Source organism: Lynx rufus, unplaced genomic scaffold (genome assembly GCF_022079265.1).
Source record: "Lynx rufus isolate CCGP_SWC_20201006 ecotype Redwood Valley unplaced genomic scaffold, mLynRuf1.p SCAF_3, whole genome shotgun sequence".
Classification (NCBI taxonomy): domain Eukaryota; kingdom Metazoa; phylum Chordata; class Mammalia; order Carnivora; family Felidae; genus Lynx; species Lynx rufus.
The window spans coordinates 101,135,755-101,154,230 of record NW_025814845.1 but is presented as its reverse complement, the minus strand read 5'-3'; the positions used below and the strand labels follow the sequence as shown (position 1 = coordinate 101,154,230).

The 18,476-nt window shown below is 36.1% G+C and overlaps 1 protein-coding gene across 1 annotated transcript in view; it reads right to left on the bottom strand.

Annotated features, from left to right (window-relative positions):
* SPATA5 (spermatogenesis associated 5) overlaps positions 1-18,476 on the bottom strand; it is a 363,095-nt gene that overhangs the window by 309,694 nt on the left and 34,925 nt on the right. Inside the window, exon 10 of the mRNA XM_047091209.1 lies at positions 2,588-2,742. Coding sequence (XP_046947165.1) covers positions 2,588-2,742 — 155 coding nt within the window. The remainder of the gene's footprint in view (positions 1-2,587; positions 2,743-18,476) is intronic.

The window sequence follows — 18,476 nt, the reverse complement described above, 5'->3', positions numbered from 1 at the left end:
CTAATCCAACATCAATCATTAATTATTCCATAATTCCATTTGTCAAATTATTCATATTAAATTAGCATGTTCTACTACAGAACTATAGTAGAACCCAAAGTTAAGCTGTAAGTTCATTAGTGAATTTGAAAATGTTTTCAAAAAAACATTTAAAATCACATTAAGTTGCCTAAACTAGAAGCTAGTCCTTAGAGATATTCCTAACTGAGGGCACTGTTTTCCACCTTAATTGACAAAACAATTGTGTTCTATAAGAAGTAAACAAGCATCTTCATCACTTAAGCTTTTGCTAACTACCATAAAGTTTAGTGGCTCAAAAAAAACAGACATTTGATATTTCTGACAATTCTAAGAGTTAACTGGGTGGTTTTTCTGGTTTAGGTAAACTTCAGTAGGGGTGGGATAGTCTAGCATTGTGTCTGTCACATGTCTGACAATTGGCAGGATGGCTGAAAGGAGGGAATCTCAGCTAAGAGGGCTCACTTATGCTCCACATGGTATCTCACCCTCCAGGAAACAAGTACAGATATCATAGCATAACTAATGCAGGGATTCCAAGAGTCACAAGAAAAGGCAAGCCCTAGGTGCTTTCAAGTCTGCTTGCATCATGACTGCTAATATCCTATTAGCCAAAGCAAGTTACATGGCCAAGTACAAATTCAAAGGGTGGAAAACCTGACTCCATCTCTTTTATGGTAGGAGCTACAAAGCTGCAGTGCAAAAAGGGGAAACAGAATGGTGGGAAAAATCTGTAGTCAGTTTATGCAATCTACCACATTGCAAAATGCAGAAAGTATCTGCTCCACATGGTCCATGGCCAAATAAGTTTCCATAATAGCTCTCTTTCACACTTCTTCATATTTAAAAACCCTGAAAAGTCCTGCAGCAAAGAAATACAACTGATTTCATTTAAACCAGTACTTCCCAAACATATTTGGCCACAAAATACATTTTCCAAGGAACAGTCCCCTTTAAAAGTGAAAACCAAAAGAACAAAACAACAAAAAAAGTGAAAACAAACCCATTGATCTCTCCCCACTATATGGTTCCACACAGTCTATTCCATTGACTTAGTACCTTTTTAGTCTCTCTCAGTTTTTTTGTTTGTTTTAGCTTACAGCAATTATAAACCATTAGTTAATGACCAAGAGAACTGTTAATATACACACAATGGGCAAAAGAGTACAAAACTATGTCTGACTCTGTAATACGGCTCTAAGTTTTAAATAATTGTAACGTGTGAGCTTTTACAAGGGAGTATCTCAGAAGCAATAAGACAAACTCAAAAAGAAAAACTAAAGAGGTGATATTATAGAAGCAAAGGGAAAGAGTAGTCACAAAGTTCCATTCTTCCATCAGTGCTCTCCTAAAGTGTCAGAGGGCAATCTATAAACTTTCCTCAAGCTATACCAAGATATAAACACTCCTTATGATCAAACCAACTTTAACAGCCCATCCCTTACCCCAATACAATGCAGGACACACCATCAATGCTTTGTTTCAATGCTCATTTTCTGCAAATATTAATATATTCAAAGAAACATTTCTTTCCTGAATGTTAGGCCTACTTGGGTGATAAGAGAACATAACAGATGATCCCCCCCCCCTTAAAAGGTAGCTTCTGATGTCCTTATGGTGATTTGATTGTGAACTGTGCAAAGCATGTCAATAATTGAGAAAATGTAAAAGAACCTGAGGAAACACCAGGCATCATAACTTGAAGATTTTTTTTATTCTAAAATTAGCCTAGTTGACATTTTCTTATAAGACTAAATATGCAATTAGCATACAACCCAACAGTTGCACTCGTGGGCATTGATTTTGGAGAAATAAAAACTTACATTTACACAATACCTGCAGACGAATGTTCATAGCAACTTTATTCATAATTGCCCTAAACTGGAAACAGCTCAGATGTCCTTCAGCAGGTGAATGACTAAGCAAATTACGGTACAGCCACACCATGGAATACGACTCAGCAACAGAAAGAACAAACTATTGTTGCACATAACAACTTGGATGAATCTCCTTGGGATTATGCTAAATGGGAAAAAACTAATAACAAATGGCTGTATAGTGTATAGTTAGATTTATATAACATTTCTAAAATGGCATAATTTTACAAACAGGCACAGAACAAGGTTAGTATGGTTATGAAAGAGCAAAGCAAGAGATCACTGTGGTGATGGAACTATTCAGTATCTCAATTCCAGTGACAGATACACAAAACTTTGCAAGTAATAAAACTGCACAGAACTAAACACACACACACACAAACACACAAATAAGTACAAGTAACACTAAAAATCTGAATAAGATCAGTGATTATATCAGCATGAATATCCTGCTTGTGATAGTGTACTAATTGTTTGCAAGATGTTACCACGCAGGGGGAAAGTGAGTGAAGAATACACAAGATCTCCCTACAGTATTTCTTACAACTGCACTAAATCTCCAATTACATCCATAAAAATTTCAATTAAAAAAAATTTTTTTTTAAGTTTAGCCTGGGTATATTGTCTCTATGCAGTCTCTGTCTCTTTCAGAGTTAAACAGTGTGGCTAGCATGGGAGTACAAATGACTTACATTTGGTACATCGATTGCTACTTCCCTCATAGCACTGGGCCTGACGTCATTCATCCCTTGTAAGAAATCATTCAGAGTAATCTTCACCAGCCCAGCCATCTTGCTATCAGAGAGATTAGGCTGTTTCTTCAAGACTCTCCGTAAGGCATAGAGACCTGCAAAGAGAAAAGTAATACAAGATTTATCTTCTACCCCATAAATACAGACTGAACCATTACCAATAAAAATAATAATAAACCCAAACTTCACACTTCTAGCATTTCAAATCGTTTGTTTGTGTGTGTATATGAAGGTAGAAGGATAAGGAAGAGGACTGAAAAATGTGGGCGATGAAGGCAAAAATCCAAATAGTTTGGGCAGTAAAAATATGACAAACTGGTATGAAATCTGAAAGACAGATATTTTATAAACATGAAATAAAATTTACAAAACAACATCTACAAAAAAAGACCATAAAGATTTATCAGAATAGCCTGGGGAATAACACACCTCTTGCCTCTGCCCTTTTTATTAATACATTCAATCCAGAGTTATAGGTTTTGTAAGGCATTGGCAGAACATCTTAAAGGAAATATTCAGTTGGCAGTCAGTTGGTTTTGGAACTCAAGAAAGAATGAGACTTTAGAGCTGTGTGTGTAGACACAAGATCTCGAATTATATAGGAGAGACCTACAAAGACAGGCTAGAAAGGAACAAGGGATGGAAGAATGAGGGCTGAAGGCTCAATCTTAAGGAAGCCCATCATTTGAAAAGCATAAGAAATAACTGGACCCACAAAAGTATAGCCAACTAATCTTTGACAAAGCAGGAAAGAACATCCAATGGAAAAAAGACAGTCTCCTTTACAAATGGTGCTGGGAGAACTGGACAGCAACGTGCAGAAGGATGAAACTAGACCACTTTCTTACACCATTCACAAAAATAAACTCAAAATGGATAAAGGACCTGAATGTGAGACAGGAAACCATCAAAACCTTAGAGGAGAAAGCAGGAAAAAAAACCTCTCTGACCTCAGACGCAGCAATTTCTTACTTGACACATCTCCAACAGCAAGGGAATTAAAAGTGAACTACTAGGACCTCATGAAGATAAAAAGCTTCTGCACTGCAAAGGAAACAATCAACAAAACTAAAAGGCAACCAATGGAATAGGAAAAAATATTTGCAAATGACATATCGGACAAAGGGCTAGAATCCAAAATCTATAAAGAGCTCACCAAACTCCACACCCGAAAAACAAATAATCCAGTGAAGAAATGGGCAGAAAACATGAATAGACACTTCTCTAAAGAAGACATCCGGATGGCCAACAGGCACATGAAAAGATGCTCAACATCGCTCTTCATCAGGGAAATACAAATCAAAACCACACTCAGATATCACCTCACGCCAGTCAGAGTGGCCAAAATGAACAAATCAGGAGACTATAGATGCTGGAGAGGATGCGGAGAAACGGGAACCCTCTTGCACTGTTGGTGGGAATGCAAATTGGTGCAGCCACTCTGGAAAACAGTGTGCAGCTTCCTCAAAAAATTAAAAATAGACCTACCCTATGACCCAGCAATAGCACTACTAGGAATTTATCCAAGGGTTACAGGAGTGCTGATGCATAGGGGCACTTGTACCCCAATGTTTATAGCAGCACTCTCAACAATAGCCAAATTATGGAAAGAGCCTAAACGTCCATCAACTGATGAGTGGATAAAGAAATTGTGGTTTATATACACAATGGAATACTACGTGGCAATGAGAAAGAATGAAATATGGCCTTTTGTAGCAACGTGGATGGAACTGGAGAGTGTGATGCTAAGTGAAATAAGCCATACAGAGAAAGACAGATACCATGTTTTCACTTTTATGTGGATCCTGAGAAACTTAACAGAAGACCATGGGGGAGGGGAAGGAAAAAAAAAAAAAAAAGAGGTTAGAGAGGGAGAGAGCCTAAACATAAGAGACTCTTAAAAACTGAGAATAAACTGAGGGTTGATGGGGGTGGGAGGGAGGGGAGGTTGGGTGAGGAGGGCACCTGTTGGGATGAACACTGGGTGTTGTATGGAAACCAATTTGACAATAAATTTCATATTAAAAAAAAAGGAAATGATGATTTTAAAAAAGAATTAATAGAAGAGATAGAGGAGTGGAATCAGAATAGTAAAATACTGCAGTAGCCAGGGGCGCCTGGGTGGCTCAGTCGGTTAAGTGGCTGACTTTGGCTCAGGTCATGATCTCACAGCCCGTGAGTTTGAGCCCCGCGTCGGGCTCTGTGCTGACAGCTCAGAGCCTGGAGCCTGTTTCGGATTCTGTGTCTCCCTCTCTCTGACCCTCCCCCGTTCATGCTCTGTCTCTCTCTGTCTCAAAAATAAACGTTAAAAAAAAAATTAAAAAAAAAAATACTGCAGTAGCCAAAAAGATGTTTAACCAAGTCAAATTTAGAAAGATCAAGAATAACTTAAAAGAGATCATGCTGACCTGTAAAGTTACCGATGCAAATTCTTTGTTTTTGCTATTTGCTTGCAGTTTCAACACTAACAGGACTAAATGTTCTAATTCCCCTTCCTTCACAACTAGTTGCCAGATTTAGAGCCCTCTGATCTGTGGCAAAGACCTTTAGGCAGCAAAGTCCCTATCTACCTGCTCTCTGCCAGAGTCTTTAATAAAATGCTACTTTTATGTTCCAGTGAACAATGAAATTCCAATTAGAAGAATTTTAGTCTCAGAGACCTCTTAGAAATCCAGTCTGAATAACCAAACTTGTCCTGGGACACTAGCTAGTTCCATCATGTTTAATGGTCTTTCGTCTGAAATGCTATGCCTCTGTGAATTTTTTACATAGTTAAAATGATACCATAAATATCATTTTACTTTCTTTCATTTATTTGAACTTTTACAGAGAAACAGAAGCAATGATGCAAGGAAGGCAGACAGAAACTTCCCAAAACAGAGAGCTGGGTATCTTCTGATTAGTAGGAAAAAAGTAAATACCTCAGTGACATTCAAAAAATAGATCTACAGTAATCTTTCCCAGGAAATTATCAGTGTAAGTCTAATATTCATGGAAGACTCTGAGATAGTAAGCTAAATGGGAAAAATAGCTACACAAGAGGAAACTGAAAATATATGTAAAAAAAAATTATTATTTTCTAGAGCAAATGTCTTAGGCCATCTTAGGTCTATCTTACAAACACCCACTTGGTTTTTCTGCCTTCCAAAGTCCTGAAGACAAATCTTCACATCTCTCGCATTTCTGCTTATCTTTTGAGCAAAAGCACTAACTGCCTCTGTTCCAGATATATCTTTTCAAGGATGTCTGTACACACGAAGATAGATTATCTCCCTCCAAAGCAAAAGGGAGACATGTTTACGGTCTATTACAAAAGATTTGGGTTCCCTAAATTCAGGGTTCTCTTTCTATAATGTCTTGTCTGGAAACAGAAGTCACCCAGCCCTGCTCTTTGTGTCACTCGGTAAAAACTGAGGCTCAAGGAACCTGTGCAAATGCTGCTGTTGTGGCTACTTCTGTTGCTATAATATTCTGTCCTCCATGACCCATAAATACCATATCTTCTGCAAGTACTTGGGAAAGCTTGCAAGTAGGGTAAAATCTCAGACCCTTCACAACTCTTGACACAAAAATAAAAGTTTGTGTTAAATTAGGTTGTTTCACTGCCCAACATATATTTTAATTAAATGGTACAATAGCATTAAAACACTGAACCAAATAAACAATACTGCAGTAATAACGTGCTGTGTTATATTAAACAGCACGTGAGGTGCCCAAAAGAACGTAAGCAATTCCTACAGAATCTTACATAGATGTAAATAATCAAAAGACCAGAAAAATCTGACTCTTCTTCGTGTCTCAAATGGCTATTTAGCAATTTTTGTCAATATTTTTAATTAAACCAGATACCTCACTCTTACTCTTATCTAAAGAGATACTCTTTAGTATCTCTTACTGAGATACTAAGAACTTAAACAAAAGTAGTCAAATAATTTTCCTGTCAAATTTATGTCATGTAAACATAAAGTTTGATAATAAAGAAAACCAATTATTTTCATCCGACAGAGTCAGAAAACACAGACAACATACAGTTTTAAAAAGTATGTACAGGTGTGCGTGGGTGGCTCAGTCAGTTGAGCATCTGACTCTTGATTTTGCCTCAGGTCACGATCTTTGAGCCCCGTGTAGGGCTCCAGCAGGGGTAGAGAGCCTACTTAGGAGTCTCCCTCTTCCCTTCCCTCTCCTTCTGCCCCTCCCCTGCTTATGTTCACTTGCACACACACACAATCTCTCTCTCTCTCTCTCTCTCAAAAAATTAAGTTAAAAAAAAAGCCTATACAGAGGTTGCTCAGTCGGTTAAGCGACCGACTTTGGCTCAGGTTATGATCTCAGGGGTCGTGGATTCAAGCCCCGTATCAGGCTCTATGATGACAGCTCAGAGCCTGGAGCCTGCTTTGGCTTCTGCATCTCCCTCTCTCTCTGCACATCCCCCACTTGTGCTTTCTCTCTGTGTCTCAGAAAAAAACATTAAATTTGTTTTTTAAAAAAAGCATATACAATATTTATAATTGTATACTTATAACATGGCAAAATGTCTGCAATTTCAAATGCAAACTACAGAATTTAGAATTTGGCAAAAATTCCACATCTATGAAGATAGCAAGAAAAAAGAAGTAATTCCCAATGACAGAAAAGGCCAAAGAACAAAGACTGGAGTTTTCAAAAGTTAAAAAACAGTAAAACAGGGATACCTGGATGGCTCAGTCAGTTAAGAAGCCAACTCTTGATTTAGGCTCAGGTCGTGATCTCACAGTTTGTGAGTTTGAGCCCTGTGCTGGGCTCTGTACTTACAGCACAGAGCTTGCTTTGGATTCTCTCTCTCCCTCTCTCTCTCTGCCCCTTCCCTTGCTCGCTCTCTCTCTCTCTCTCTCTCAAAATAAATAAACTTGAGTAAAATATAAAGACTGATTCTGTGAATAACACGGCACAACTTAACATATCCAAATGATTGGTAATACATATTTACCAATGATTTGACCATTTCTAAAAATATTTTCAGAACTTCTCTTTTTAATTGCTTTTTAAGATTATAAATCATGCGCAGAAAATGAATTGTTCAGGCTTTATCATTTACTTTAGTCTCTAGACAGAAATACTGAAGTCTACCTACTAATCCTCCAATAAATTTAAAATTAAAAGATGAAAGTGAACCACTACTGAGTGCATATCAATCAAGAGTTGAAATAAAGGTTTGAGGTAAAGTCATTCAAGTTAGTAAAGACAGTACATTAAATCCAAGCACTTACTTTTGCTTCCTCCTAAATAAAACCCCACTACAATGAGTGTAAAGAGATTTTTATGAAGAAACATAAACCTGGAAGGGCAAATAGGAGAGGAAACAATGTAACAGCAACCAAAATTTCAGAAGCTGGATAGCAAATGAATAAGCAGTAACTGAATATAACTGACCCAGGAAAGCTGACACACAAGCATACAATGAAAAAAAATCTGAGAGCAACCAGATTTATGCCACAGATGCCCTTCCTATTGACCCCACCCAAATTTAATCAAAAAAGCTCAAAACTTAGGACAGCACAAATCACTTCTAAAAAAAAAAGAAAAAGAAAAAGAAAAAGAAAAAGAAAAAGAAAAATCAGGGTTAGAAACAGAAAAATGGAAGATTAGAAGAGAAGTCTATTAGGAAGTAGTTAGATCATAAAGATCCCCTCCCCAATTTCACGGAGTCAGATGACTTTTCCCGTACCCTGTACCCTACATCTGAAGATATATTCTCTAAGCAACACAAAATATTTCTGAATTGAGGGGACACAAAGGACAGTTAAAGACAAGGGAATCATACTGCATAGAGAAACCCATTCTGCTGTTCCCCACTGTTCCTAGGGTTTACAGTCAGGATATACCTGCCCACATGTGAAGCCAAAAAATCCTTCTCCTGGAAAGGTACCACGCTAAGAGTGACAAAGGCGCACTCAAGGAAAAGGCCCATGCAGAACTCACTACACAGAAGACCACAAGCTCACAAGCTCCAAGAGTTCACAGTACCTAATCAATTTTTAGTAGCAACACTTTCAAATATGAGAAAACACCCAAAGATCACTAGATATCTAAGGACATCTTCTAACAAGCACTATAAAGAACAAAATACATAGAAAAAAAAAAAAAAGCAACCTAGAAGAACCAGAGATAATGTAAGAAGAAACAAATATAAGAGGAGTGATGCCCTGCAAGATGATTTGGGTAATTTAAGAAATGCAAGTAGTTAGGATCTAGAGCAAAATTGCAGCAAGTTTTTGCCTCCCCTCTGCAATAAAGCCAAGAACTATTTTTTTGAACAGAAGTAAACAATCTGCTCAAGATGAGCTTCCAATGAAGTACTAGGATCAAGAAGAGATGTTGAGCAGAGACTGAGATACCCACAGAGCCCACCATGACCATGCAGAGGTAGCAAGGAAGGGAGCATGCTGTTAGTATGGAACAGGACACAAAACTCGCTACTTCTCTCTTATAATTGCCTTCCTTTTCTATACATTTCTGCCCTATGTGTATTAAATATTTGTTTCCTAAAGCTTAATATTTTCTAATAACAATACTCAGCTTATTAGTTTTCAACCTTTCTTTATTTCCTATATAAGAATTTCAGGTTGTAAATTTCCCTGTAAGCACTGCTTTAGCTATATACCACACAATTTGACATAGTTGCATTGTCCAATCCTAAACAGCTTTTTATCTGCATACTATAATTCCACTAATGAATTATTTAGAATTTTCTAATTTCCAAAGTATAAAATTGTTTAATTTATTGATTTTAACTTAAATGAATTTTGGCCAGAGAATAATGTCTGTATTAAATGAAATTTTTTTAATTGTAAATTCATAAATGTTCTATGTGTGTCTCAATAGATATGTTTGTTGTTGGTTTCAGTGTTCCAAATATATATCCATTATGTCAAGTCTGTTGATTGTGTTATTCAAATCTTCTCTATCCTCAACCATTGACAGAGATGCATTAAAACTCTCACACTAAAACAGATACTCTGTTCATTTCTCCTTGTAGTTACAGAAAGTTTTGCTTTATACATTTCAAAGCTACCCTTTCAATTGCATCAGGTTTAAAACAGTTATGCCTTCCTCATAAATTGAATGGTTTTATCAGTATGTAGTACTTATCTTTATCTGCAGGAATGTTTTTTGTCTTAAAATTACTTGGTCTAATGTTAACATGGCTATCGTCTAATCCCTACCAACTCTTTTTCTTGCATTCTTTCAGACTGATTGATTTTTGTTTTGTTCTTTTCACATTTCATTTTGCCTTCTACTAGTTCTGAAGCTATACAGTCTTTTTCTATTATTTTAGTAGTTATACTAGAAATGTTAATGTATGTATTTACATTAATGGAGCACAATTAATCAAAGTAAAGTCAATCATGAGGCTGCCAGGAAATAAATATAAGTAAGTCAGTGAGATAGATATCCCACATTATTCTTCTGTAGAAAGGGTTTTTAACATCCAGGAGAAACATTTGTTTGTTTTCTCTATTTGGTTTGTATTATTAGTTCTCTCTATATTTCATTTGTACCTTCTTTTCTCTTTTACCAAAACCACCAATATGTGGTCCTATCTCTTGACTGGTGCTTGGTCTAACTTTATAATCTTAAAACTCTTTTCAAAGAATGAATTTTTTGTTCTTTCATTCCACTGAATCTAACTTTATCTTTTTAATTTTCCTCCCCTTTGGATTTACTCTGTTGTTCTTACCCAACTAGTTGAGCTAAATGCAGTTCTTTTTAACCCTTCTTATTTCCTAATAAAAGTGTTACGATTACATCTTAGAGAAAACCTAAAACAGAATTTTTACCAACATTCTGTTTGTTTTTTTTATTTTATTTATGTTTATTTATTTTTGAGGGAGAGACAGAGTGTGAGCGGGGGGGGGGGGGGGCACAGAGAGAGAGGGAAACACAGAATCTGAAGCAGGCTCCAGTCTCTGAACTGTCAGCACATAGCCCAATGCAGGGCTCGAACTCATGAACCATGATATCTATGACCTGAGCCAAAGTCAGACACTTAACCAACTGAGCGACCCAGGCGCCCCTATTCTTCTTCTTTTTTTTAAGTTTACTTATTTATTTTGAGAAAGAGCACACGAGCAGTGGAGGGGCAGATAGAGGGGGGGAGAGAGAGAATCCCATGCAGACTCTGCGTTGTCAGTGCAGAGCCCAATGCAGGCCTTGATCCTATGAACTGGAAGATCATGACCTGAGCTGATTTCAAGAGTTGGGACAGTCAACTGACTGAGCCACCCAGGAGCCCCACTAACATTCTATTCTTAATATTTAATTTGCTATATGACTTCTTTTGAAGCTCACAGAGAGATTATTTGAGTGTTGTCTAATTTAGCTTTCAGGTGTACCACTTACTAAATTACTGACTCTCAGCTTGAAAACATGCTTCTATACCCAGCTTTGTAACACTACAAGGAGTTGAGACTGCAAATTCCATTTCAGCTCCATGGTAGGCTTTGCCAATGTTAGAGCAAAGCTCTAGAGGGAGACAGCAAAGCTGAAGGGGGAAGAAAGGACTCACTCCCTCTTATTTACATCCCATACATTTCCTATATGTTTACTATTCCTGTGACTGTCATTCTACCAACTCTTAAGGGACAACAGCACCAACCTAGCAGTGCCACTTTCTAAGAGGTCTGAGTCAGCCTTCAAAGTATCAGGCTACTCTTCAGGGGTCTGAGTTACAGCTCAGCTTCTAGGTTTTAATAATCTCAACCTATGCCCTTTCCCCCCCACCAGACTTAGGAGTGAGAACTGCTTCCTATAGTTGCTACCCTCCTTTCAATTACCTAGTTAAAATTTTATAATTTGTTATTCTTTCTATTAAATTTTCTCTGTAAAAAAAAAAAACTGGTATAGGGGTGCCTGGGTGGTTCAGTCGATTAAGCATCCGACTTCGACTCAGGTCATGATCTCAACAGCTTGTGAGTTCGAGCCCCTAGTTGGTCTCTGTGCTGACAGCTCAGAGCCTGGAGCCTGCTTTGAATTCTGTGTCTCCCTCTCTCTCCCCTTCCCTGCTGATGCCCTGCTGATTCTCTCTCTCAAAAATAAATAAACATTAAAAAAAATTTTTTAAAACTGGTATAGGTTCTATCTCCTAACTGGATCATGACAGAAATAACAATCCCATGACATGTTTTTAGAATTTCCCTTTTTCTCTGTCCTCATTATATAGACTGAGGCTTTTATAAGTAAGAGAAAAACCAAATGTTTGGGAGGCTAATGTAATCTTGACTTCAAATTAAATATGAATAAGAAAAAAACATTTTTCAGCTAATGGACATGGGGCAAAAGTTCTAAATAAGATATTAGCTATCTAAATCTAACAATATATTTAAAAATCTATATATTCACAAAGAGTTTTTCTCAGAAATAAAAGGCCAGTTGATTAGAAAATCTATTAACTCCCTACACTGTCTAATTTGAGAATAATTATAATTATTTTTACTGATACAGAAAAACATATTTGATAAGATTCAACATCTATTTATGATAAAAATAATTTAAAACACTCTTAGGAAAGTGTATTTGACTAAGATTATATTCCAGCAATCTTTAGCACCAAACATTACACTTAGTGAAAAGACTTTATATGAATTCTCTAAAACTGGTAACAAGACAAGGATGCCAGTATCACTATCACTAGGTAATTCAATCATGGAGGCCCTGGCTATTAAGAATAGAAAAAATAAGGCCACAGCAACTTCTTACTCAACATGTCTCTGGAGGCAAGGGAAACAAAAGCAAAAATGAACTATTGGCACCTCATCAAAATAAAAACCTTCTGCACAGCAAAGCAAACAATCAGAAAAACTAAAAGGCAACCGACAAAACGGGAGAAGATATTTGCCCACGACACATCAGATAAAGGGTTAGTACCCAAAATCTATAAAGAACTTATCAAACTCAACACCCCCCCCCAAAAAAAAAACCCAGTGAAGAAATGGGCAAAAGACATGAATAGACACTTCTCCAGAGAAGATATCCAGATGGCCAACCGACACATGAAAAGATACTCAACATCGCTAATCATCAGGGAAATACAAATCAAAACCACAATGAGATATCACCTTACACCTGTCAGAATGGCTAACATTAACAACTCAGGGAACAACAGATGTTGGCAAGGATGTGGACAAAGAGGAACTCTTTTGCATTGTTGGTGGGAATGCAAGCTGGTGCAGCCACTCTAAAAAACAGTATAGAGGTTCCTCAAAAAATTAAAAATAGAACTACCCTATGACCCAGCAATTGCACTACTAGGTATTTATCCAAGGGATACAGGTGTGCTATTTCGAAGGGACACATGCACCTCAATGTTTATAGCAGCACTATCAACAATAGCCAAAGTATGGAAAGAGCCCCAATGTCCATCAATGGATGATTGGGTAAAGAAGTTGTGCTGGGGCGCCTGGGTGGCGCAGTCGGTTAAGCGTCGGACTTCAGCCAGGTCATGATCTCACGGTCCGTGAGTTCGAGCCCCGCGTCGGGCTCTGGGCTGATGGCTCAGGGCCTGGAGCCTGTTTCCGGTTCTGTGTCTCCCTCTCTCTCTGCCCCTCCCCCGTTCACGCTCTGTCTCTCTCTGTCCCAAAAATAAATAAACGTTGAAAAAAAAATAAAAAAAAATAAATTAAAAAAAAAAGAAGTTGTGGTGTATATGTGTGTGTGTGTGTGTGTATACACATACATACAATGGAGTATTAGTTGGCAATCAAAAAGAATTAAATCTTGTCATTTGCAACTATGTGGATGGAACTAGAGGCTATTAAGCTAAGCAAAATTAGTCAGAGAAAGACAAATATCATATGACTTTACTCATATGAGGACTTTAAGACACAGAACAGATGAACCCAAGGGAAGGGAAGCAAAAATAATATAAAAACACGGAGGGAGACAAAACATAAGAGATTCTTAAATATGAAAAACAAACAGAGGGTTACTAGAGAGGTTGTGGGAGGGTGGATGGGCTAAATGGGTAAGGGGCATTCAAGAATCTACTCCTGAAATCACTGTTGCACTGTATGCTAACTTATTTGGATGTAAATTTAAAAAATAAAAAAAAATAAACATAAATAAATAAAAGAATAGAAAAAAGAAAAGTGAAATAATGGTAAAAGGATGGAAAGAGATAAAATTTCCATTACTCACACATGACAATCATCTACCCAGAAAAGCCAAAACAATTAAAAGAAAACTATTAGAATTAATAAGAGTTAAACAAGGCTGAAGACCAAAAAAAAAAAAATATATATATATAAATATAAAATTTCTCTACACCAAGAAGAACAAATTTAAAATACCATTAAAAAAAAAAACAGCATTCGCAATAATCACAAAACTGATAAATTAACTGGGTATCAACCTACAAGACATACAAGACTTCTATGGATAAATTTTAACAAAGAGAAAAATATGAATAAAAGACATTCTAGGTCCTTGAATGGGATGACAATACCATAAAAATGTCCATTATATTCAAAACAACCTACTTATTTTAAATGCAATCCCAATCAAAATGTTGATTGCATATCAGCAGGTTAATTAGAATAAATCTTCCCTAAAAACAGTATTAAGGAATTAAGGTCTATATATAACTAAGTCAACAATAATGCAAATAAATAAGCAGAATTTATCTTACCAGACATTAAGATATACTACAATTAACAGTATTAAAAATAGCGTGTGGGGCATCTGGGTAGCTCAGTCAGTTAAACGTCTGACTTTGGCTCTGGTCATAATCTCACACATCATGAGTTTGAGCCCCACATAGGACTCTCTGTTGTCAGCACAGAACCCACTTCATCCTCTGTCCCCCGCTCTCTCTGTCCCTCTCCCATTCACATGCACACTCTCGCTCAAAAGTAAATAAAAATTTTTTAAATAAATTTAAAAAAATAAAAATAGTGTGTAAAAGTTATAAAACTGGGGCACCTGGGTGGCTTAGTCGGTTAAGCATCCAACTCTTGATTTGGCTCAGATCATGATCTCATGGTGGTGACATGGAGCCCTACATTGGGCTTGTGCTTAAGATTTTCTCTCTCTCTCTCTCTCTCTCTCTCTCTCTCTCTCCCCCCCCCCGACCCCTCCCCTGCTCATGTACACACTCTCTCTCTCTCTCTCTCAAAAAAAAAAAAAAAAAAAGTTATAAGACTAAAAAGACCACAACAAGGCACAGTTCAGAGACAGATTCATATACATATAATTTAATATATGATAAACTTATGATAATATATCACAAATCAATGAGGGAAGAAAGCACAGGCTGTTTAGTAGCGGACAAATGAATAATGGGAAAATTGGCTCATTGTGTGGATCCATAGGCATTGGGACTCTAATGAGTTTTCTTGGCAGACAACATTTCATACATGCTGTCTCAACTCACTGCTAGAGGAATTACACATGTCTTGTGCTACTTCACTGGGAGAGGACTCTTGGAAGTTTGTACCAGGCTTCCTCCACAACTTGCCCCATGAGCCTTTTCCCTTTGCTAAAATCTACCTTGTATCCTTTGCATTGTAATAAATCAGAGTTGTCAGTATAACTATATGCTAAGTCCTGTGACTCCTGCTGGTGAAGCATCAAACTTGGGCATGGTCATAGGGATCCTGAATATGTAGATAAATATAAATGAATAATTGTATAAAACAATGTTTTGAGGGGCGCCTGGGTGGCTTGGTCAGTTAAGCGTCCGACTTCAGCTCAGGTCATGATCTCACAGTCCGTGAGTTCGAGCCCCGCATCGGGCTCTGGGCTGACAGCTCAGAGCCTGGAGCTTGTTTCAGATTCTGTGTCTCCCTCTCTCTCTGACCCTCCCCCGTTCATGCTCTGTCTCTCTCTGTCTCAAAAATAAATAAACGTTAAAAAAAATTTTTTTTAAACAATGTTTTGAGGGTAAAGAGAATCAAAGTGTTCCCAAAGTGTTTGAACAATTCTATATTAATCTTTGATGAGCCAAGGAAATATAATATGTAAGATAAACACTAAAAAACAAGTTAAAATGTATAGCTAAAAAGATAACAGGAGGAAAATAAAATAATAAAAATACTTGCCTATTTCAAGAGAAAGCAAGACAAGGGTGGGGGACATAAAACAGATGGGACAAATAGAAGACAGGTTAAATCTAACTATTTAAGATAGTACCCAAATTTAAACGTAATAGGTACTTGAATTGAGACAGCATTAGATGGATTAAAAAAATAAAACCCAAATTTGTGCTATTTACAAAAGATATGTTCTGAAAATATAAAGATAGAAAAGATTGAAAGTAAAAGAATAAAGAAATACCATGCAAACATAAAAATAAAATAATGCTGCTTTATCTACTATCAGACTTTAAGCAAGAGGTATTGCTAGATATTTCAGGATAATAAAAGGGTCAGTCCACCAAGAATGTATAAAATTCTAAATTAATACCTACTTAGTAACAAAAGTCTCACAATATAAAAAGCAAAATTAAGCACAGTGAAAGGAGAAATGGAAAAATATGCAACCAAGTTACTTACAGACTTTAACACATTTCCCTCAGAAGCCCAAAATTACATATTTATAGATAGACATATTTACAAGATATAAAAACAAAATTAACCCACTTATCCTAATTGGCATATATAGAAAAAAATTTCCAAAACAATAAAATAGATTTCAAGTATAATTGGAAGATGTACCAAAAATGACACAGGCTGAGACACAAAGCAACTCTGTATATTTCAAGTAATAAAATCAGAAAGCATATGTTCTCTGACCACAGAATAGCAAAATCAGTAACAAAAAGACACCAAAAAATACATAAATATTTAGAAATTAATCAATATATTTCCAAATAACTTCTGGATCAAAAGAAAAAATCCAATAAAAATTGTAATTTTTAAAAACTAAATAATAATGAAAATATAACATGAAAATTTGTGGGATGCTGCTAAAGCTGTACTTAAAAAAATAGTAACAGGCATAATGCACATATTAGAAAAGAAAAAGGACTGAAGTCAATAAGGTCCTCATCTTCTAAAATGAACAATAAAATAAACCAAAAAAGAAAAACAGTAGGAGGGAAATAATAAAGAAGTTAATACAATAGAAAACAAACATACAAATAAAAAATATTAAAGCCAAGGGGCACCCTCGTGGCTCAGTTGGTTGGGCATCCGACTTCGGCTCAGGTCATGATCTCACAGCTTGAAAGTTCAAGCCCCACGTTGGGTTCTGTGCTGACAGAACCTGGAGCCTGCTTAGGATTCTGTGTTTCCCTCTCTCTCTGCTCCTCCCCTGTTTGTGCCTGTGCATGCTCTCTGTCTTTCTCTCTCTCAAAAATAAATAAACATTAAAAGCCAAAGTTTATTCTCTGAAAAGGCTAATAAAACTGAGAAAACTCTGGCATATGAATCAAGGCAATGTGAAAGAAGGCACACACTACCAATATCAATATTGAAATAGGAGACATCACTACAGAACCTACAGATATTGAAAAGCTAACAAGATACCAGGAATAATCTTATAGCAAATAATAAGAAATTTCATATGAACAAATTTCTAGGAGAAATCTTACCAAAACTAACATGCAAACAAAAAAAGTACATAACTGAATATTCCAATAGCTATTAAATAAATTAATTCTGTAATTAAAACTTTTACAGACAAAATTCCAAACACAAATGGCTCCACTGGAAAACGCTACTATTTAAGGATGAATATAATACTAAGCTTACAAAAACTCTTCCAGAGAAAAAATAAACAATTCCTAAATTGACTCATAAGGCCAGCAAAACCTTGTTCCTCAAATCTGAGGAGTGTATTAGGTGAAAAAAAAAAAAATAAACGAATCTCTCTCATGGACATAGGTACAAATATCCTAAACAAAACATCAGCAAAAATGTAAATATATAAATAAAGGATTATACATCATGACAAGATGGTTATGTTCCAAGAATATATGAGGTTGGTTTCATATTTGAAAATCAATCAACACCTTCTCCACATTAATAGAAGAGAAACAATAGGATTATCTCAATAGACACAGATAATATGATAAAAAATCAATATTAATTATAAAACAAACTAGGAATAGAAAGAAATTCTTTACCAGATTAGCTGCAAAAAACATAGAGTGAGTATAATTCCTAACTGGAAAATATTAGAAACTTTCTCCCTAGGATAAAGAATGAGATAAGAATAACTGCTGTTACTGCTTATGTTAAATACTATGTTAGAAACCATAACCAGTGCAATAAAGCAAGAACAAGAAATAATAAGTGTAGAGATTAAAAAGAATGAAATAAAACTGTCATTATCAGCAGACTGTATACATGTAAAGTTATGTAACATCATATACATAGAAAACTCAAAGAATCTACATACACACTATTAAAATAAGTGAATTTAGCAAGGCAGGTAGACACAAAGTCAATACATAAAAATTTATTTTTCCTAGGTAACAGCGAAAAAAACAATTATAAGGTGAAATTTTGATGCCATTTTTAACTGCATTTAAAAAAACCTAAATACCTAAGAACAAATATAACGTACATTTATGCAAGACCTCACAAAATACTATGAGAGAAATTAAAGATTTAAAATAAGTGAAGAGATCTACCATGTTCATGGATTGCAAAGTTAGCCTTTGAACTCTCCTCAGATTGATCTAGAGATTTAAAAATTTCAGTCAAAGTTCAGTTTAGGGTGAAGGGAGCCTACCAAACTGATTTTTCAAGTTATAAGCAAATGTAAAGGGCTGAGAATAGTCAAGACAAAATTGATGAAGAAAAAAGGAGCACTTACCCTCCAGAAATTAAGGCTTTTAATAAAGCTGATG